Source organism: Sturnira hondurensis, unplaced genomic scaffold (genome assembly GCF_014824575.4).
Source record: "Sturnira hondurensis isolate 20B ecotype Veracruz unplaced genomic scaffold, ASM1482457v3 Scaffold0021143, whole genome shotgun sequence".
NCBI classification, from domain to species: Eukaryota; Metazoa; Chordata; class Mammalia; order Chiroptera; family Phyllostomidae; genus Sturnira; species Sturnira hondurensis.
In genome coordinates, this window is record NW_028093774.1 from 20438288 (window position 1) to 20459450 (window position 21163).

Sequence of the window (21163 nt, forward strand, 5' to 3'; positions counted from 1 at the left end):
CCCCTGTGTTTAAAGAATTGCCCAAAGCCAGGCTTGTATGACTGTTTGACTTTTATCGAGGTACTTTCAAGAAAGTGCTGTAATGTAGGAAGTATATGGTTTGTAGAGGTTTCAGTCTGTGAAGTGTCTTGATTGAGACAGTGGTGCAGTATAGGGCCCGATAACTTCACTCATCTATCTTTGCCTTTCTTTTGGTAGAGAGATGGAGGAAAAAGTCACACTGCTTAATGCACCTACAAAGAGACCAAGGTAAATGTTCAAGAGACTCTTAAAAAGTAATATATCTTAAATTACGCTGGGAGATCTTTGCTGGGTCTGTGCATTGATTCCAGTTTAGCCGTGGCCTCCTTTCAGAAGCCAACATCTGCTTAAATGTCAGATAGTCATTTATGAAAAAAAGAATGCTGTAATTTCACCGTCATGCTAAAGTGGACATCATTACCATGATGCTTGTTGAAAAGCTGAAAAGTGTGGGTATTAAATGAATCAGGCTGGAATCTGAACTGGCTGAGCTGTGATGAAGCCCTGAGGCAGGAATTGCAAAGCCAGCGATGATAGAGGGTTGAAATAGGCTGTCAAGAAAGAACATACTTTCTCATACCATAATTGGCAGTTCTTCTTAGGGAACAGAGTTTTTATATTAAATGTGCCTTTGTTTGGGGGTTGTTGGCAGGTCAAGCACTGTGACCGAAGCACCCATTGCTGTGGTAACATCCCGAACCAGTGAAGTCTATGTTTGGGGCGGTGGAAAATCCACTCCCCAGAAACTGGATGTCATCAAGAGTGGCTGTAGTGCTCGGCAGGTGTGTGCAGGGAATACTCACTTCGCTGTGGTCACAGTGGAGAAGGAACTGTACACCTGGGTGGTAAGTGAAAGTTAAGTGCTTTAGAACAATGATGTAAGCATAATTGTTTACTGGACCCAGGAGGTCTAAGTAGTTTTTAGTTGAACATGTGCTGCTGGAGTAGTAGCATGGGGTGATGGAATATATAAGCTTCTTTGAGAGCAATGATTTTGTCTTTTCACAATTCACTGATGGTATGCCCAAAGCCTAGAATGTATTAGGTCTCTTGTAAATGCTGAATGAATTAATTAAAAGAGCCCTAGGTTTGGACTTTAGAGACTGGACTCTCATTTACAGCCGGGTAATTTCAGAAAGTTTCTTAATTTGTTCTGTTACCATGAGGTTCAGAGCAACTAGTATCTGTGAAATAGCTTTGTAAACAAGTGAAACAGTGTACTATGTCAGAAAAATTTCTAGGCCTCCATCAGTAACCAAAGATGGCAAGGTGTTTCTTGGGTAGGATTTTCCTTTGTTCCCCTCTGGATTCCACCCTGTCTCTCACCCTCTTGAACAGATCACCTATATTGCCATTTATTTTATCTCCCACTAATTTCTTATTCACAGTGCAACTTTCATCTTTGTTATTTGATTGAACCTACTCTTAACAAGATAACTTCTAAATTGTGGAAATAAAAGATACTTTTTACAAGCAATTCCCTATCTTACTTGATCTCCCAGCAACATTGGATACAGTGACCACTCTCCTTGAAGCTTTGTCTTCCCTTGGCTCCCAGGAGAGCATGCTCCCTGGACTCTGCTCCTGTTCCTTCGCTTGGGCCTTCTCGGGCTCCTTTTCGGCTGCTCTTCCTTTACCCCAGGTTGTTTTAGGCCCTTGGTTCTCTTCCTGAGGGAGCTCACTTTTCCCAGTAATTTCCAATAACTTCTCCAGGAAAACAGGCTTTATCCCCAGTGTGTGATAGAGTAGAGAAACTCAACTATTGATTGATAGAAAAGAGGAATGTATGATATGGTCTCAATTGTCGAGTATTAACTTATTCCATAAAACACTATCCCTTAGAGAATAGCTCCTCGGTGTGCGGCCAGAAGTAGCATGAAATTAGCACCTTAAAAACATTTATATAAGGACTTAGAGTTGAATTACTGAGTGAAAACAATTATTTATCTCTAGTAAAATGTTGAAATGTCCTTTAGGATTGTTCTCAGTGGTCTATAGCAGCCTCTTTGATGGAGCTGGATTCTTTATAACTGCTCCATATTTCAGAGAAACTGGGACCAAAATTTCCAGTACTTCTAGTAAGGATTTTCAGGAGGATGTACTCCTGCAGAAAATAAATTAGACTATATAAGTTTTTTTCACTATCAATCTTAAATAAACACATAGTTTATTTCAGACTTGAAAGAAAAAGATAAAATTGAGACTGTCCTTTCAAAGCCTGATGGATGTCAATCTGGATACTTTTTAAACCCTTACCTGCTGGCAGGGGTTTTCTGCTACCTACCATTGAAAGGGCTCAATCTCCTCGCCCATTTTTTTTCCTTTTCTGAATTTCCTGCTGATTCTTTTCCTACCGTTTTTCTTAATAAGAAGTTGTATTGAAGATTAGCTTTTGGCATGAAAATTAAAACTTCACCAGACCTCTTATTTCACAGAACATGCAAGGGGGCACTAAACTCCATGGACAGCTGGGCCACGGAGACAGAGCCTCCTACCGACAGCCGAAGCACGTGGAAAAGTTGCAAGGCAAGGCCATCCGTCAGGTGTCATGTGGTGATGATTTCACTGTCTGTGTGACAGGTAAGCCATCAGCAGAAAGCATCCAGCTGTGTTTAATGTGGAGTATCGCACTTAATACTGTGCAGTTTTAGTTGGGATTTTATAACAAAAGATAGTATTCACGGAATGAAAGACAATGAGAAAATACACACATTAAAACATGTTCCATTTGCTGTACTGTTATGGGGGTGGTGAGCAGGTAGAAGGCAAGTGAATGACATAGAAGAGGTGGGAGGTGCTAAGTCCCAGGTGTGAGGAAAAATAACCTCACCGCCCAGTCAGGTGTGGATAACACTAAATCATGAATTAAGGACTCGCATTTAGTTTTGGTCTTGCCAGTACTCATTTTATGATTCCTTAGTACTTCCCTTTTTCTCTATACAATAGAGATGGCCCTAATAATATCGTAACCCTTTTAAGATGGTAATACTACCACTTTTTAAAACTGTTACTGTAACAGTACATGTGACCCCCTAAATACAAACAACTCTAGACTTCCAGTTTATCTTTTGTATTTCTCTGATATAATCATCTCATGTGAGATCACTGGCTAGAGTAGTCCTCATTCCAGCCCTGCCCAGCTTTCTGATTGGACAAAATGAATCATTCTTTTTTTTTTTTTTTTTAAGATTTTATTTATTTGTCTTTAGAGGGGAAGGGAGGGAGAGAGGGAGAGAAACATCAATGTATGGTTGCCTCTTGTGCGTCCCCTGCTGGGAACTGGCCAGCAACCCAGGCATGTGCCCTGACTGGGAGTCGAACCTTGATCATCTGGTTCACAGGCCCACGCTCAGTCCACTGAGCTACACCAGACAGGGCTTGAATCATTCTTTTGATGGGTTCTGCTTTCCTTTTGCAGATGAGGGTCAGCTCTATACCTTTGGATCTGATTATTATGGCTGTATGGGGGTGGACAAGGCTGCTGGCCCTGAAGTGCTAGAACCCATGCAGCTGGACTTCTTCCTGAACAATCCAGTGGAGCAGGTCTCCTGTGGAGATAATCATGTGGTAGTTTTGACACGAAACAAAGAAGTCTATTCTTGGGGCTGTGGTGAATATGGTAGGTGTAGCTTTGTCTGTCCATTTATTCCCAGGCACACAGTGTGCCTTCTGGCTTGTGTGCATCTAACATTATGTAGTCTCTCCTTGAGACATATTAATTCAGTAAAGGGGAATCTTATGGAACATTTTTCATTGGGAACAAGGCCCTCATGTTAATGATTTTCCTTCTCATGTGTGTCTCAGGACGACTGGGTTTGGATTCAGAAGAGGATTATTACACACCACAAAAGGTAAAATCAGGAACAGCTTCTTCCTAAAGCCTATCTAGGTCACACAGACTCCAGTAACATGTCCTGTTTCCCTGAGTCCTCATAGCCAGGTGTTTATTTCTGAAACATTTCCTATCTGGGATACTGATAATCCTGAGTTAGCACTGTGTGGTCTTGTCGTCTGACTAAGTTATAAAGTTAAGAAAGGATACAACCGCTGTGGATACTCTGGAGTCAAATCTTACTTGAGTCTGAGAGCTAAAATTAGCTTATACAGTGAAAAAGTCACACCAAGCTAAATGCACCCTGGAAAATTCCTTGGAAACATACTGGAAAACAACATACTAGCCCTTACTCCAACACAGTTGTTTTCCCTTCTTGTTTCCCCAGTTGAACACCAGGTGAAATAGTTGTTTGTATTTAGGGGTCATTTTGTGTGAAACGGTATCTCATTGCTCTCATCCCTGCGAGCTCGGGCATGGGCACGGGAGCTGAACCCCCTGAGGGAGGAGCGCGGTCACATCTCTCACACCCGCGCTGGGGCACCGACTCACCCCCTCGGAGCTTGGCTGCAGCTAACCATACCACTTACTGTGAACAGTGTTTATTACATTTTGAAAAGTAATTTACGTACTTGTGGGGTTGTTCTCAGTGGGGTTGTCAGCTGTTCCTCTTCTCCTGAAAAGGCCCTGGTAGAAACTGAGGTATGAGTTTGCAGGTTTCACAAACGCTCCACATGTCTCCCCACCGTTCTCCAGCCCCGTCTGGATAACTGGCTAGCGCAGAGGGAGGTGAGCATTTGGAAGTCCCGGCTGGTACCTCAGTTCGCTGTGTCCGCACTCACAATGCGACCAGACGGGGGGCCCCACCAGGCTACTGTGCCGCTCTGATCATTGTTCTGGGGCCTTCCACCTCAGAGGACAACATCAGCAATGGAGTGAAGCTTCTCCTTTCCCAGTGTTTTATGGGAAGTTTTCTGAAGTAGGACCTGTTGCTAAAACAAACCTTGACATGCTGTTAGCTGACCTGGACTGCCACCTTTTACTTTAAAACTTGAACTCCTTGCTGGAAACAGTAGTGTCTCGGCTGCCGTGCAGATCTGAAGAGCGTGGAGCAGTCTGTGCTTCCCCTGCAGTCATTCCCTTAAACGCAGAACTGTTGTTTTGAACGACTCGGAGGATTTTTCCTAGTACAGGTTATGTTTGGGGGTCTTATTTGTTTTTACAGGTGGATGTTCCCAAGGCCTTGATTATTGTTGCAGTTCAATGTGGCTGTGATGGGACATTTCTGCTGACCCAGTCAGGCAAAGTGCTGGCCTGTGGACTCAATGAGGCCAACAAACTGGGTCTGAATCAGTGTATGTCTGGTATCATCAACCATGAAGTGAGTACCTCCTTTCCTGGCCTGACCCATTGTCAGAATCTCTCTAAGAATGCTGTTGTCAGTTAGTGACCGTGCAGTGTGACTTAAGAATACTGAGGATCTCAGTATTTGTTCAGCAAGCAAAGCCAGCCACAAAAGAGTCCATACTATATAATTCCAATGATGTGAAATTTAAGAATAGGCAAAATTAACTTAGGATGGCCGAAGTTAAAATAGTGCTTGCTTTTGGGAGGAGGAGGGTCGTGGGTATTAACAGAAGGGGTGGAAGAGGGAATTCTAGGGCGATGGGAATGGTCTATAACTTGATCGGCATGGTGGTTTTACTTTTGTATGCATACAGAAAAATGTATCAAGCTGTATAATTTATAGTAAATAATAAATTTATAATTTATTTACTATACCTCAATAAATAACTTGATTACAAAGAATCAAGTGATGGAATTCAGTTTCTACCTTATTGCTTGAAATAGGTATAAGAAAATTAGCCATTATGAAAGGACCATATTTCTTTGTATCACCTCTCTGGAGAGTTTTGTAGGTTTATCACTCCCTATAATACAGGCTTATTAAATGTAATTACCATTCACCTCCTTCAAGGATGTCATGAAATTCACCACTGATACAAATTTTAGTCTCCTCTTTGTGTACGATGTGTGTTTATCACTTTCTAAAGAATCAAGCCCTGGCTTGTGTGGCTCAGTAGATTGAGCACCAGCTGTGGGTTCAATTCCCAGTCAGGGCACATGCCCGAGTTTCGGACCAGGTCCCCAGTTGGGGGCGTGTGAGAGGCCGCTGATCACTGTTTCTCTCTCACATCAATGTTCCCTTTCTCCCTCCCTTCCCCTCTGTCTAAAAATCAATAAATCTTTTTAAGAAAAGAATCAAAATAAGAGATAAAAGTTTGCTGACTCAATGGAAAATACAAGAATTAATTTTTAAAGCAATTTCTGAAGTAGTGATTCTCAGGTTCAGGGCCAGCCTGGGAGAGTGTGTGGTTTGAAAAGGCATATTCAGTGTTACCATTACAGCAGTTCCCCTTTATATGAGGTTTCACTGTCGAGGTTTTGGTTAACCCAGTCAGCCACAGTCCAAAAATATTAAATGAAAATACCCAGAAATAAATAATTCATAAATTTCAAATTGCTCCCGCTTCTGAAAAGCATGAAGAAATCTCACATATTCCCATGATTTGCTTAAAAGGCCTTTTAATTACTGTGGCAACATTCTTAGCCTGTTACCCAGCAGTGTTTCACCACATGAGTCTCTACTATTGTTTTACCTTTTCCCAGGCGTACCATGAAGTTTCCTACACAACCTCCTTCACGTTGGCCAAACAGTTGTCCTTTTATAAGATCCGTACAATTGCCCCAGGCAAGACTCACACAGCTGCCATTGATGGTGAGTTGCTGTACAACTGTATACACAGGCCTTAGTAGCTCAGGCTGTTTTTCTGTCGAGTGTAAGCTTTTCTAAACAATATATACATTTTTCTGATTTTCCCCTAGCATCCAGTATTATTAACAAATTAGGCATTCAAGTAGATGTTTGTTGATAATTGTTATAATTGTATAATCATGCATGCCTTAATGAGAAAGCCACACCAATAATTCCAGACACTGCTGTTTTAATTAGCATCTTCTGTAAGTTTTCTAAGTTAGGTAGTACTGATTTTCTACATTGAAAGTACAATATTAGAGAGAAAATACAATATTGAGTCACTTCTGGGCTCTAATTGGTCACGGTTCTTTATAGCCTAGCTGCCCTTAGGTCCAGGACCATGTGGCTAGCGTCTTGTTTGTATATATACTCTCTAACAACCAGAGACTAGTCCATGGAACTCTGCATTGGGTGCTTTTTCTCTCTGTTTCATGGCCCGTTTGTGTCTGGTTATTTACTTTTGCTTCTCTCAGAGCGAGGCCGGCTGCTGACCTTTGGCTGCAACAAGTGTGGACAGCTGGGTGTTGGGAATTATAAAAAGCGACTAGGAATCAACCTGTTGGGGGGACCCCTAGGTGGGAAGCAAGTGATCAGGGTCTCCTGCGGTGATGAATTTACCATTGCGGCCACTGATGGTGAGTCTGTACACATCCTTCCAAGCTTTTTGGATGAATGTCTGTGTTTTAATTTTTGTTTGGGAAAGAGCTGGACTGGTTATTTGTGTGGCTGGGTCGTGTGTTTACCTCTCATGTTGAACTGGTGGTCAGTTGTGCACGTGGAGCTTCATTAACTTTTCACATGTTCAGCATGACGGTTGCTTTAAAAAGATCAGATTTCTTGATAATGGCAGTTAATATTCTAAGTTCCTACTTTTTTTACTTTAACTTTCTTGGTAAAATGTTTTCAGAATTATTAAACACAAGCCCTGGCCAGGTAGATCAGTTGGTTAGAGTGTTGTCCCCATACACCAAGTTTGCGGGTTCAGTCCCCCATCAGGGCACATAAAAGAAGCAACCAGTGAATGAGTAAATAAGTGGAACAACAAATCAGTGTGTGTTTTTTTTCTCTCCTCCTTCCTTTCTCTAAAATGGGTAAAATAAGTTTTCTTTAAAAGAATTATTAATTAAATACACACACACACACACCCAAACCCGCCCATCCTCTGTTCAGCACTGTGTGGGTTTCAATAAACGTTGACTAGGTGGCTGGAGAAGAGAACAGAATTTGCCCTTGATCCCGAATTAGGGTCAGCTGCTCTGCAGTAATGTCCTTAGGAATAGCTGAGGCTTGAAGGCTTGCATACGGTGTTTCATGGCTTTCTGAATTGCTCTGACTGAATTTTCTTCTCTTTCCTCTCATACCTGTTTCTTCCCTGGAGCATCTTCTTGCTCCTGTTACCACTTTCCTTTTGTACTGTCGCATCTGCGAGTGTTCATTTCCTTTCCTCCTCCTTCTGCTTTTTCTTCTCTTTTTCTCTCTTCCTGCATCACCTCCTGAACATTTTTTATTTGTGTAGCTGCTCCTTTCTTGTGACTGGTGAACAACAAATCACATTGCATCGCCTTCTCTTTTGACTCTGTTGCTCATGCTCTGAGATGTCTGTGTTTCCTTCTGGTCTACATGAAGGACACGTGAGGGCCCCAGGGGTAGTGTCAGATAAGTTGTCTGTTAACTGTATTTAGTTAAGGGAGCAGCTTTCAGTGTGGTACATTAGCCTCTGTTTGTCCCAAAACAAGAGGTGTTAAGAAGTAAACGGTTTACGTTGGACTTGATAAATGGAAATAAAGGTTACCTAGAAAGACAGGGTCAGAATGTCACCAAGGATTAAATTTAGTAGCACTTTCTGACCAGACATCAAAGAGGTAATGTTTCTTTAATAGATCTGTGTATTTCATGAGTTAAACTTCAGAACGAGGGGGATAGAATTGGATTCTGTGGCTGGACCTGTTATTTCTTGATCAACATTCCTATACTCTTCTAAACTGTATTTATTCGCCTCATTCACACAGCAAATAAACTGAGTGCCTGCTGTGCTCCAGGTTCTCTTCTAGGCTCTGGGAGTATAGAAGAGCGTCTCAGAAAGACCCCTGAAGGAACTCACAGTGTAGTGTAGGAGAGAGGCACATACAAACAGAGTAGACGGGCAGGTAGGTCAGGTGCCAATGGCAGTATTGACCTCCTCCAAGCCCTGCAGTGCTCAGGACTCAGTCTTTCTATCTGTTCACTGCCTCCCTTTACTCCCTAAGCGAGCTGGTGGCCTTATATACTGCCCCTGACCTACGTACTCACTCAACAGCCCCTCAACTTAAGATACCTAGAGATAGGGTGTCTCTGTACTAGCTTGGTTTTCCTGGATCAGTCCTGATTCATGCCTGTTGTCCTGGTTAATAGCACCTCCCTTTTCAATCATAAACATCTTTATTTGGATAAGAAGTTATCGGTATCTCAAACAAACTTAATATATTCAAAATCAGACTTCTGATTTTCTGTGCAAACCTGTTCTGCCTGTACCCTTCCCATCTCAGTAAATGGCACTTCCATCCTATACCCTGTATCTCTTCCGTCAGCAAACCTATTGATTGTCTTCAGAATGTATTCAACCACTTCTCAGCATCTACTACCACAGCTGGTCTCTCTGCCTCCACCTTTGGTCCCCTGCAGTTAGTTCTCCTCATGATATCCTGCTGGATTGTTTAAGTACCCACTGTTCAGAACCTCTAATAGTTTCCTGTCTTGATCAATAAAAATTCAAGTCATTACAGTGGCCTGCAGAAAGAAGCCCTGTATGACCAGGATCCCAGCTATCTTCTAATCTCTTGACCACTGTCCCCTCTCTTACTTTGCTGCAGCTTCAGGAGCCTTCTTGCTCCTGTTTGTGATACTTGCTTTACCTGCAGGACCTTCGCACTTGCTGTTTCCTCTGCTTGGAAAGCCCCTGGATATCCACATGGCTTGTTCTCTCTCACTTCATACAGGTTTCTGCCAAGTGTCAACAAGTACTTCTGTGATTACCCGACTATTTTTTATTTCTGCTACTTTACCATTTATCTTCCCTCATAGCTCTTACTGCTTCCTGAAGTATTAGATACTTTTATTAGTCTCATCTCACTAGAATGTCAGTTTCACAGGGCAGGGACTGTTTTGTTCACTGCTCTCTCCCCAGCATCACAAGCAGTGCCTTTCGTGACAGGTGGTTAGTAAATGGTTGAGTGAATCAATGCGTGAATGGCAGTACGTAGAAGCAGTGGTTGCTTTTATCTCTGTGGGATCAGGAATTGTTTAGGCTTATATAGGGGAATAAACAGTTTTTCCTCATTTTGCGTATAGTGGGAAATCTTTTTAGCTCTATGGCATAGAGATGGGAAACCTGAAGAGTTGGGATGCCAGTGTTCTGTTAAGCTATCTGCTCTTTAATGTTTTTTCCCCCTTAGATAATCACATTTTTGCCTGGGGCAACGGTGGTAATGGCCGCCTGGCAATGACTCCCGCAGAGAGAACGCATGGCTCCGATATCTGTACTTCCTGGCCTCGGCCTATTTTTGGATCTCTGCACTATGTCCCGGATCTATCTTGCCGTGGCTGGCACACCATTCTCATTGTTGGTAAGGATTTCATTTGTGTGGGTTGAGGTGGCTTTGACAGAGGATAGACCTGTACCTGAGGTAGTGATGGCTCCATTTTTGGGAACAGAAGTGTCCTGAAGAAAAGAGGCTACTTCTGTTAGTCTTAGAACGTCAGCAGTGCCTTGTCTTGTGGTAGGAACAGAACATTGTCACTTCCTGAGCTTTGTCATTGGCCACCTCTTGACTTTTTTAATGTGACTTTGTTCTCTGCCTCCCTTGACATTGAATTTGTCGCTTTTAGTCCTCTACTAATTAATTTGTCAATGTTCGTGCTGTTGTGAGAAACATTTAGTACATCTTTACAAAGAAACTGAATCATAACTGCTTTCTGCGTAAAGATTGCATTGTTGTGAACTAAACCGTATAAAGGCTGTAGGATTCACAAGTTCGTCTCCTAGATCGGTGCTTCCCAAACTTGGCTGCACTTTAGGCTCCCTGAGGAGCTTTTAGAAATCTCTGCCCATTTAAATCTGAATCCCTTGGACCTAGGCATTGTTACTTTCTGAAGCTTTCTAGTGATTCCAAAGAACAGTTAAGGAGAATTGCTGCTTTACCTAGTGAATATAGAGTAGTTAGTGGTGCTTGGCTTACAATAGTCATGCCTAAGACGAATTAATGTGTCTGGAGTGAGGGATAGATATTATTCCCTAGATTAACTCCCTCTCCTAGTCCTTCTCATTTGTCTGCCTATAGCTGCATATGATACTTAACTACTGAATATTTTTCCTCAGAGAAAGTATTGAATTCTAAGACCATCCGTTCCAATAGCAGCGGTTTATCCATTGGAACTGGTAAGTAGCAGTGTCTTAGGTACCACTGGTTTTGTGAGGGGTTGGATTCCATGTAGTCTCCTCTCCCCCTGCCCCCCAAGAAAAGAGGAAATGGGAAATATCTTTGGGAAATGAATACAGTGATCAAGGGAGAAGATCATATTTTGGTGGATTTCACAATAAGTTATGACTTTAACATTGTGGTTAGAGTAAGAGCACATCTTTGCCAACACACATATGAAAGTAATTAAGTGGCTTGCCCAACACTGTAGTGCGACTTATGCATTCTTCCTTTCCTTACTATGCTTAGGGGCTATGGATTCTGTCTCCCCTATACTTCTTGGTATTCCTAGGGATATTCTAGTGTATAGAAATAGTTCTTCAAAACAGGCTCACAAAATTAAAAGTTGGCTAAACTTCCAAGTGGTTAGGAAAAGTAGCCCAAAGCTCTCTGGTAGTTTTCCTTTGTTTTTTTTCCTTCTTGGTGCTGTTATTTGGGGCCGGGCCAGGAAACTGGGTCTCTGTTCCTTTTTTGGTTTTCCATTTACTAGAGTACCTGTAGTCTCATGTCTCAGAACCTGGGTTCTGATATTTTGTGGAATCAAACTGATAAAAACCCAGAATAAAAGCAGATTAATCCTCCAAAAAGAAATAGTTGAAAATCTGACCTAGACTTGTTGAGCTTGAATTTATATACACGTTCACACACACACAACACCGCTTATTAGTTTCCTTTGGTAATTAATTCCTCAGCATATATTTGCACGTATTAATAGTACCTGTCATAAATGATAAATATCTTTTTGCTAAAGCACAGCTACTCTACTAGGGCTTTGTTTTGCTGGAACAGTATTTAAAGGAAAAAACATAAGATTAAAAGCACATGTCCATTGGCTAGAAAATATAAACTCTGTAAGGGTGGGGATTTTTTGGGCTTTTTGTTCATTAATTTTATCCACGTTGCCCAGAAGAATGCCTGGCAAGTGGTAGATGCTCAGTCATTATTTGTTAGTTGAATGTGTTATGACCATCCAGTAGTTATACAAGAGTGAAAATGAACATCTACAAATATTTCCGTAATGTAAAATGTAAAAAGCAAGCTACAGCAGACTACATGCCTTTTATAAAGTTCAAAACCCAACAAAATAAATAATATATTACTTAAGGATACATAAATATGTGATACAGTTTTTTTAAGGAAACAGTGATAAATATGAAATTAAGCAATGGTCACATCTAGGTAGGAGGCCAAAGAAGGGATTTACAAAGCAGGTTGAGCTGGGTAGGTAATGTTCTAGTTCGGCACGGCCCCTTTACTCTTTCTGCAGCATTGGGAATGTTCTGTATCTCGGCTGCCCAGTGTCATAGCTACTAGCCACAGGTGGCACTTAAAAAATGGCCCAATATTCATATATGGCTACCATATTGGAAAGTACCATTTTAGTTCTTGTTGTTTTCTTTTTTTTTTTTTTTGAAGATTTTATTATTTTTAGAGAGGGGGGAAGGAAGGGAGAAAGAGAGTGAGAGAAACATGCATGTGCGAGAGGAACATCAGTTGCCTTTGCATGTCCCCAGTCAGGGACCTGGCCCACAACCCAAGCACATGCCCTCAATCAGCTGGCGACCTTCTGGTTCTCAGCCCGGCGCTCATTCCACTGAAGCCACACCAGCCAGGGCTCCATTCTAGTTCTTTAGGTGGTAGATCCGTGTGTGTTTATTTTGTTAGGCATCAAAACTTACACGTATCTTAAAAATAGTCATATATATCTCAAATGTAACATAATTCTTAAAAGCCATTTACAGTGAAAAGCAAGCTGCAGACTCCTGTGGCATCTGCAGTGCTGCTGCGGGGCGTCGCCCTCTGGCACCTGAGAGTATATCATGCAACTATTTTCTTTTTAGTTTTGGCAAATTTACTTTTTAAATTATATTTTCCTTTGGCCCAAAGTAAGATGGAGTTTTATTTCTTGACTATATATCAGCTAGTCTTCCTTAAGGTAACTTGGAATATGTTCATGATATGAAAGAACCAGCCATCATGTTTTTTAATTCTTATAAATAGTTAACCAAAGAATTTAATGAATGTAATGGTTGAAGACTTCTCCATCCAGAAAGGGAGTTGGTGATGAGTTTATGTGGCGACTTTAAGTGGTTTTGGGCCCAGATGCGAAAGAGATTTGTATATACGATGAACCTCTGTGGAGGATGCTGAAGTCTGGACCAGTCCATCAAAGTGCGGGTGCTAGGTTTGGTGAGCTGTGGTTGGGGTGATCAGTCACCTGTGCTTTGGAGCACTGATCATCTGCTGCGAACATAGGGATAGCAGGGCTCGGAGAGTAGAAGTGAATTACCATCATGAAGATACGGAACTAAAAAACTTAGTCCCAAATATCTGACTTCACTGTTGCTACTCCACTTCATGCAACTGTAGTGACCTCACTCAGGGTCAGCGGGGCTATAAGATGGTAACTCTTTCTTGCTGCATAGCAAAGTTGTATATTTCTGTGCTGTGTATCTGTCAGTGGTTCAGAGCTCTAGCCCGGGAGGAGGAGGAGGCGGCGGCGGTGGTGGGGGAGAAGAGGAGGACAGTCAGCAGGAATCTGAAACCCCTGATCCAAGTGGAGGCTTCCGAGGAACAATGGAAGCAGACCGAGGAATGGAAGGTTTAGTCAGTCCCACGGAGGCCATGGGGATCAGTAGTGGGGCCAGCAGCTCCTGTCCTGGCTGGCTTCGAAAGGTAATTCTTTTGGCAGAGGTGTCTTGGATAAAGTATCATGTCCTTTGCGGGGACTAGAAAGGAGCTGTCAGCATCTGTCTGTCACCCATGTCCCATTCAAGTGTTTTGCAGCAGGAACCTGGGTTTCTGACTTCTACCTGGAACAAAATCAAATCTCAAATTCTTTTTTCTTTCTGACAAGAAGAGATACAAAATGTGTTCATACTTGTATTATTTAAATGAATGTAAATTAATACAGCCTGCCTTCAAGGCAGTTTTTGTAATGCATGTGTGCAGAGATGAAGCATATGATTCTGTACTATGGATTGTAGACGTGGAATCCTGGGACAGTTGGTATGCTTTACAATAGAGAAATGGATTGCGAGAGTCGAAGTGCAGACAGTAAAAATGTTGGAGTATATTTTTTATGTGGAAAGTTGGTTACAGCATATGGTTGTACATAAAAGGATGGAATAATACCTGTGCAGTATGATCCCATTCTTTTAGCAAATATGTAATACATAGAAGAATGTCTACTATGAAGACTATATATTAATGGTGGTTACTCTATGAGTGATGGAATTGCTGGTGATTTTTATAATCCCCTTTGCCCATCTGTATTTTCTCATTTCTACAGCAAATATTTATAGTCTGTGAAATTTAAAATTTCTTACTAAAAAATGATAATCTCTATAATTTACAGCTCCTTGTATAATAATTTGATTACCAAACTTTTTATCCTTGTAGGAGGATGAATGGGGAAAACAGCACACTGTATACTACATAAAGCCTTAGCCTCAGCCTTTAGAAGCCTGGCAGTCAGCCTCACCAGCATCACCCTAGAGCTTCCCAACTTACTGAATAGCCTACGTAGAATAAGTGTATTGGGGAAACATGCCAGACACTCAGAAGTCTGGACTGTAATTTGAATTCTTACCGCTGTAATTCCTCTGAGGAAGGTCTGGCAGGTTGTGAACAGGCAGGGTGAGCGGTGTTGAGCCCATAGCTGTCCTGTCCCACCAGAGGGTGCTGATAGCACAACAGAGTGAAAGCTATATAGCAAGAAGGGAATTTTGGAGAAAGTAGATGACTCAAACAGAACTGATGAGATTCTGTCTGTTAAACACAGGAGCTGGAAAATGCAGAATATATTCCCATGCCTGACAGCCCATCTCCCCTAAGTGCAGTTTTTTCAGAGTCTGAGAAGGATACCCTGCCCTATGAAGAGCTGCAAGGACTCAAAGTGGCCTCTGAAGCACCTTCAGAACACAAGCCTCCAGAGGGAGCCTGGGTAACTGAGCTTTTTGCCTTTGAATCTCAAGTAGGTAAACCGTGGCTGTAAGCTCTGCCCAGTTCTCGTGGCCTCACTGTCTCCTCCTCTAGCTTCACTGGTCTCCTCGCTGCTCTGTATCAATTCATTATTCTACTTGGTAGTACTTAAAGCCTGTCCAGAAGGACAGACTGATTGTCTTGGGAAAGTATTTGTCCTTTCACATTGCTGACAGGCTAACACTTTTCTATAGCAGAGAATTGTCTTTCTTTTCTCTCTGCCTCAAAAGTACCAAAATGGAAATTCCAAAATGCAAATCCAGTTTTCGTGACACTGTTGGAGTGGGTTGGAGGCTGTAAACTCAGTGTGGGGCAGAGAGTTTACAGTTGTGAGTATGTGAAACAGAGTTTTTTCTTGTATTATTTAGTCATTATTGTGTTACTTTTCATGCAGATAACTATACACCTACTTTGCTTAGCCCTGTATAAGTAAGAATGTAGTCCAATGAGTGAGCAGTATGTGTATACCTAATCTTGATGGAAATCAGTGGTCATCAAACTTTTGGGGCCATGTAGTAATTATTTTAGGCTTTGTGGACCATACAGTCTCTTTAGCAACTACATCCACTGACATCGTAGCACAAAAGCAGCCATAGATAATACATAATGAATGGGCATGCTTGTGTTCCACTAAAACTCGATTTACAAAAACAGGCGGTAGACCCGATTTGCCCTGTGTCTTGTCTCATACTGACCCTTGCTATAAACAGTGTTCAATAGAAGAAAGGAGAACAGTTCCGACTAGGAAAATTGAAAAGCACCCCAGAAGAGGTAGTAATACAGCCTTTGAAACGTCAGAGTGAACTTTGTAACTCCTTTGGCAGTCCCGTTTACTGAATACCTCTCAGATCTCTTCAGAAGTGCGATCCACTACAGGTCAGGAATATTGACCCGTCGGACCACATTCTCTCACTGTAAACAGAAAGACTTGTTCCACTTTAGCATTTTAAATGGGAAGATAGTGGTACAATTTAAAGTTTTTTCACAAAGCCCTCCAAAATAGATGATTGTTCTTTTATCTTAGCATAATGGAGACTAAGGCAGTTCTCTTGCCCTACCGTGTCAGAGCCAGATTCTCTTGTAATCCTGACTGTTTTCTGTTTTTCTTGCATTTTCCTCATATATGTTCTGTCTCATTATTTCAAAAGTAAAATCTGGTGGCACGTATAGGAAATTTGGACTGGGGAGCTGTGGCGTCCAGGCAGAACTCCTATGACCTCTTTCTGTCCACTCTGCAGCCACCTCGGCTGAGTCCCACGGGAGCATGCACTGGGAAGGGAACGCCGTTGACGCCTTCACGCTGTGCATGCAGCACTCTGCAGGTGGAGGTTGAAAGATTGCAGGGCCTGGTGTTAAATTGTCTGGCTGAACAACAGAAGCTACAACAAGAAAACTTCCAGATTTTTACCCAACTACAGAAGCTGAACAAGAAATTAGAAGGAGGGCAGCAGGTGAGAGCATTAGAAGAATAATTCAATTTCAGATTCTGTTTTGAAAAATCACAGAAACAAAGCACCAATATTTACTCCTTTGCAAGTACTTACCTTTTAATGATGTAACTTTTTGAATTAATCCCAGATGCTCTGAGCCTTGTTCAGGCACCTGGATTGAATTATTTTTATCATCTGATTTCCATTGCTTTTTGTTATTCTTTGTTTTTTGTTTTTCTTATTATGAAAAAGTTTACACATTGCAGTTCAGTGAACACCCATATGTTCACTGCACAGATTCAGTAGTTGTTAGCATGTCGCCATGTTTGTCTCATGTACATGTGTGTTCGGAATTATTGTGGGTAAATATCTGAGTGTATCTAAAATGTGTGTATTTATTTTCATTTTGCTAAACCATTTTCAAGTAAATTATAAAAGTCACGACATAGTCTAAATACTTCATTACACATATCCAAAAATAAAAATATTTGTTATTCTGGATAACCACAACATTATCATCACACTTGACAAAATTAATACTAATAATATCAATTCTTTTCCAGTATCCAGTTGGTACTTCCAGTACCCAGTTGCTACTTTTCCAGTTTTGCCACAAAAGTTGTCCTTAACTGTTTTTATCGGACCAGAATCCAGTCAAGAAGCCCATTTACATTGTTCTGTCTCTTGTTCCTCTTGATCTAGAACGGTGCCTTCCACTGCCCTCACTTTTCTTCTCCTAGTGCTCAGGGCGTTGACTTGAGGAAGAAACAGGGTCAGTTGTGTAACAGAGTGTCCCGCATTTCTGGATTTGTCTTGTTTCCTTGGGACATTGCTTACCATGTTCTTTTCTCACCCTGTCATTTCTGTAAACTAAGTTAGACATAAGGCTCAATTAGATTTAAGTTAAACACTTGCTTTGTTTTTAAAGAGCCATAGATGGAGTGAACTGGGACAAGGAAATATGCTTCAGCCCTTGGCTTTGCCATTGACCAGCTTCATGTGTTTGGACAAAATCCTTTTTTTTTTAATGAGTCCTGGCTTCTCACCAAAAAAAGAGAAAATACTATCACCCACTTTATATGGTTGTTTTGAGGTTGTTTTGATTAAATGCAATAATGTCTGTGAAAATACTTTGGAAAGTAATGCACACGCTTGAGGTAAGCATGGAAGGATTGGCAGCCACATCCGGCAGGAGGATTGTTTTTCCTTAGGGCTGTCTCAATTTTAAAAGTGAGAGTTCTGAATCCCAGAAAACCCTTCAGTTTTGGACAAACCCGGACAGCTGGTCATCCTATCTGCAGCTAATGTAAAGGCCTAGACTTCACCTAAAGTAGTATTATGAACTCACTGAACTGTGGCCACAGTCTTTAGAGTCTGACCTTGAGAATCTAGTCCTGAATCTGCTATGACAGGCGGCAGTAGTGCTAATGCAGAACTGTGTTTTATCTGGACAGACGGGGATGCATTCCAAAGGAACTCAGACTGCAAAGGAAGAGATGGAAGTGGATCCAAAGCCTGACTTAGATTCAGATTCCTGGTGCCTCCTGGGAACAGATTCCTGTCGACCCAGCCTCTAGTCTCCTGAGCCTGTATAGCCTCCAGGAAACTGGGATCCAAAGAACTTCACTGCACACTTACTGAATGCAGAGAGCGCTTTCCTGGCTTTGTTCACTTGCAGACAAGGAGCGCAAGGCGGAGGCTCTGAAGCACTTTCCACAGACACTTGGAGAGTGGGATTGCCTATTAGATAGGATCTAGGAGTGGCTTTGTTTTGGAGAATGGAAGGGCCCGTGGCCCTGGCTTTGTCCTCAGTGACTGCCATAACAGTGCAGCTCTGTACCTCATCTGGTGATCCCACCTTTGAAGAGGAGACACAATGCTCACCTTAATCTTGCTGGTAGCAGCTTATATCCCATTTATCATTTTCACCATTAATTGGAAGCTGCCTTGGGAATTCAACACCAGACATTGCACCTTTGAGTGGAGGAGGGACAGTGTCAAGCTGGAGTGGGCTGGAATCAGGCGTGGTCTGTCCAGGGTCGTCTGGAGAAAGGTGAAGTGCTCTGAGATCTCTTGGGAGCCCTGAGTCCAGAAAAGTACGTCTGGTGGAGTCAGTGTCTAGGGCTTGTTTTCAGAAAGTTCAGTTACATTGTGCTGCTCAGCGCTTTAGGAGGAGGAGTGGGCTTAGCTTGCTTTTCCTCTGAGGTTGGTTGAAATTTCTAGAGTGAGGAGTAGAGAAAGAAGGGCGGGTCCCTCCTCATCACACAGCTGGAATGTCAGGCCATGGCTGATGCAGGGTGGGCCTTCCTGGCCCTGGCAGATGCCTCTCAGAGATGAGGTGGCTTGTGGAGAGTTCAGTCAGTGGAGCAGTAGGAACGGCGTGAGAGAAAACCGCGAGGGAGAGGAAGTCCTTTATTGGCCTTCTCTTGGTATCTTTGGGAGGGCTGGGAGTGACTCTGAGTCTTCTGCCCTTGAGAAGGCTTCTTATGCCACTTCTTTCATGGTTCTTAGGGTTCTGATCGTGATGTCATCAGCCGCAACCACTCCCTATCTATATGTCTAGTCAGTATTTTCTCCCCTTTGGTGTTTTATGAAGCCATATCAGTGAATCTGTATCATCTTTCCTTCTTGGTCCAAAGCCAGCCCTAAAACCTGGTAGTCCCTGAAGCCTAACAGAACAGGTAGAACCTGCCAAGTGAAAGGAGCTGACAGAGCTCTCTCCTAATCCCGGAATCGTCCTTGTAGAGAGAAGCAAGCTAGCTTTCCCAAGAAAGTGTCCTAGAAGCATTTGAGGATTTTACTGAAGACGTGAGCATTGTATTACTACAAAGGCTTATGGAAGGTTCCTGTGGCATTTTGGGTCCCAGGAGCTGCCTCAATGAGTCTTCACATCCTACCTTCCTAGAAACAGCTACATCACTTGTTTCATTTTCTCTAAACCAAAAAATGAATGCCTGATGTCTGTTTAATATTTTGGAAGGATCTGTGCAATGGAAATTTTGTCATTTCCCTAAAATGGGTGATGCAAAGGCTGATGCTCCGGGAAAACCCCATGGCTGGGGATGGGCAACTCTGTTCAATGGGATCTTCTTTGGTTTGATGTTCCCATTGTTTTCTCAATTCTGGGAAGCCTAGTACAAAAGTACTAATGTAATCACTGAAGCCTTTTCTTAAAATAAGGGAAGGGGCCAACCCTGGATTTAGCTACAAATTCTGGGGACTTGGGGGGTCTGCAATAAACCCTAATGATGGGTTTTGGTTCATCATGTAAATGCAGCTTTGATTTTTTAAAGGACTGACTGGCCTTTCACCTTCCTGTGTTCCTCGTGCCCACCATGTCAGCAGGTCCGAGAGGCAGGGTCAGTTTCCGTGTAAATCAAGAGGGTTGCTTCTGCTGTGGATCAGAGGGACACGGGAGTTGCCGAGACTGTGGGGAGGAAGTGAGCATTCATTACAGGGAGGGTGCGAGACCCTGCCCGTGTCCCGGCGGGGAGGTATTCTGCAGAAGTGGAGTGCTGTGGTCATGTTCTCTAACATGTTCCCTGGGGAAACCTAGGTTCGCTATGGATCTGGCTGAGAATCTAAGTTCTGTGCCTTAGAAACCATTTGCATTTTCCCAAATTGTGCCTGGGACAGCCACATGATTTTCCCCACCAAACAGTTATGCAAACAGAAACCAGTTCAAAGGTGGCAGCCATGCATTAGATAAAAAATGGAAGGTGCGGCGGCAGAAACGCCTTTGAGTGGTTTCTGTGGCTAGTTCTCGACTTTTCCTCTCTGTGCCGTGCTAGGTGGTTTAAGTTCTCCAGTGGTAATGCTTTGAGTGTAGTCTGAATCCCTCCTCTGCTCTGACCCTGTTGCTGAAGAACTAGCTTTTATTCGCCAGATGTTTGCAAGGTTGAGGGTGGAGTGGTTTGGCATTTCTGTTTTAAATAAACATTTAAACTTTCAATAGTGCTGTGCCTCAGTAAGTCTGTGCACGGACCCCCGTCCCCGCGGGTACAATGCTCCGACACTGGGCCTTCATGAGTCTTTGGGCCAAAGGTCTGTAACAGAAAGTGCAAGGGACATTTGCCCAGAAGTCACTTTTGCCTCTTTCCATTTTCTTTTTGCTCTCAGAATCATTTCTGCTGCTACAGCTCCGCACCGCCCCTTTCCCAACCCAACTTCTGAAATACAGTGCTTAAAATGTAGAGGGAGAAAAAAAAACGAGCCATTAAGAGGAAGGATCATCCTGTCTGGTGTGGCCTGTGAACCAAAAGGGCGTCCGATTCCTCCCCAGTCAGGGCACCTGCCCGGATTGCCCGCCAGGTCCCAGTTGGGGGCGCACGAGAGGCAGCAGATCCATGCATCTCTCCCACATTGATGTTTCTCTTCCTCTCTTTCTCCCTCCCCTGCCCTCTCTCTAAAGTAAGTAAATAAAATCTGTCAAAGATAAATAAAATAAGAGGAAGTATCACTTCTGGTACTTGTGTCCCCAATTATAGTGGGCTTTTTCAAGTGATAGTGCCTGTTTATGTTTATAAAACTGCCCTCAGAGAGGCTGAACTGTATTTTGGTCACCCTGGCATAGCATAGCCAAGTCACAACTTCTGTTGGCTAAACACTTCACTGAAGTTTAAAG

General features: G+C 42.6%; 1 protein-coding gene across 2 annotated transcripts in view; it reads left to right on the plus strand.

Annotated features, from left to right (window-relative positions):
* NEK9 (NIMA related kinase 9) overlaps positions 1 to 20491 on the plus strand; it is a 34468-nt gene extending 13977 nt beyond the window's left edge. For both annotated transcript variants that reach the window (XM_037031801.1, XM_037031802.1), the window contains 14 exons: positions 199 to 249; positions 674 to 866; positions 2457 to 2601; positions 3440 to 3640; positions 3826 to 3872; positions 5079 to 5234; positions 6524 to 6632; positions 7145 to 7306; positions 10103 to 10273; positions 11026 to 11085; positions 13587 to 13801; positions 14910 to 15071; positions 16348 to 16560; positions 17994 to 20491. In XM_037031801.1, coding sequence (XP_036887696.1) covers positions 199 to 249; positions 674 to 866; positions 2457 to 2601; positions 3440 to 3640; positions 3826 to 3872; positions 5079 to 5234; positions 6524 to 6632; positions 7145 to 7306; positions 10103 to 10273; positions 11026 to 11085; positions 13587 to 13801; positions 14910 to 15071; positions 16348 to 16560; positions 17994 to 18116 — 2008 coding nt within the window. In that variant the 3' untranslated portion in view covers positions 18117 to 20491. The remainder of the gene's footprint in view (positions 1 to 198; positions 250 to 673; positions 867 to 2456; positions 2602 to 3439; positions 3641 to 3825; positions 3873 to 5078; positions 5235 to 6523; positions 6633 to 7144; positions 7307 to 10102; positions 10274 to 11025; positions 11086 to 13586; positions 13802 to 14909; positions 15072 to 16347; positions 16561 to 17993) is intronic.
* Positions 20492 to 21163: the final 672 nt, after the last annotated feature.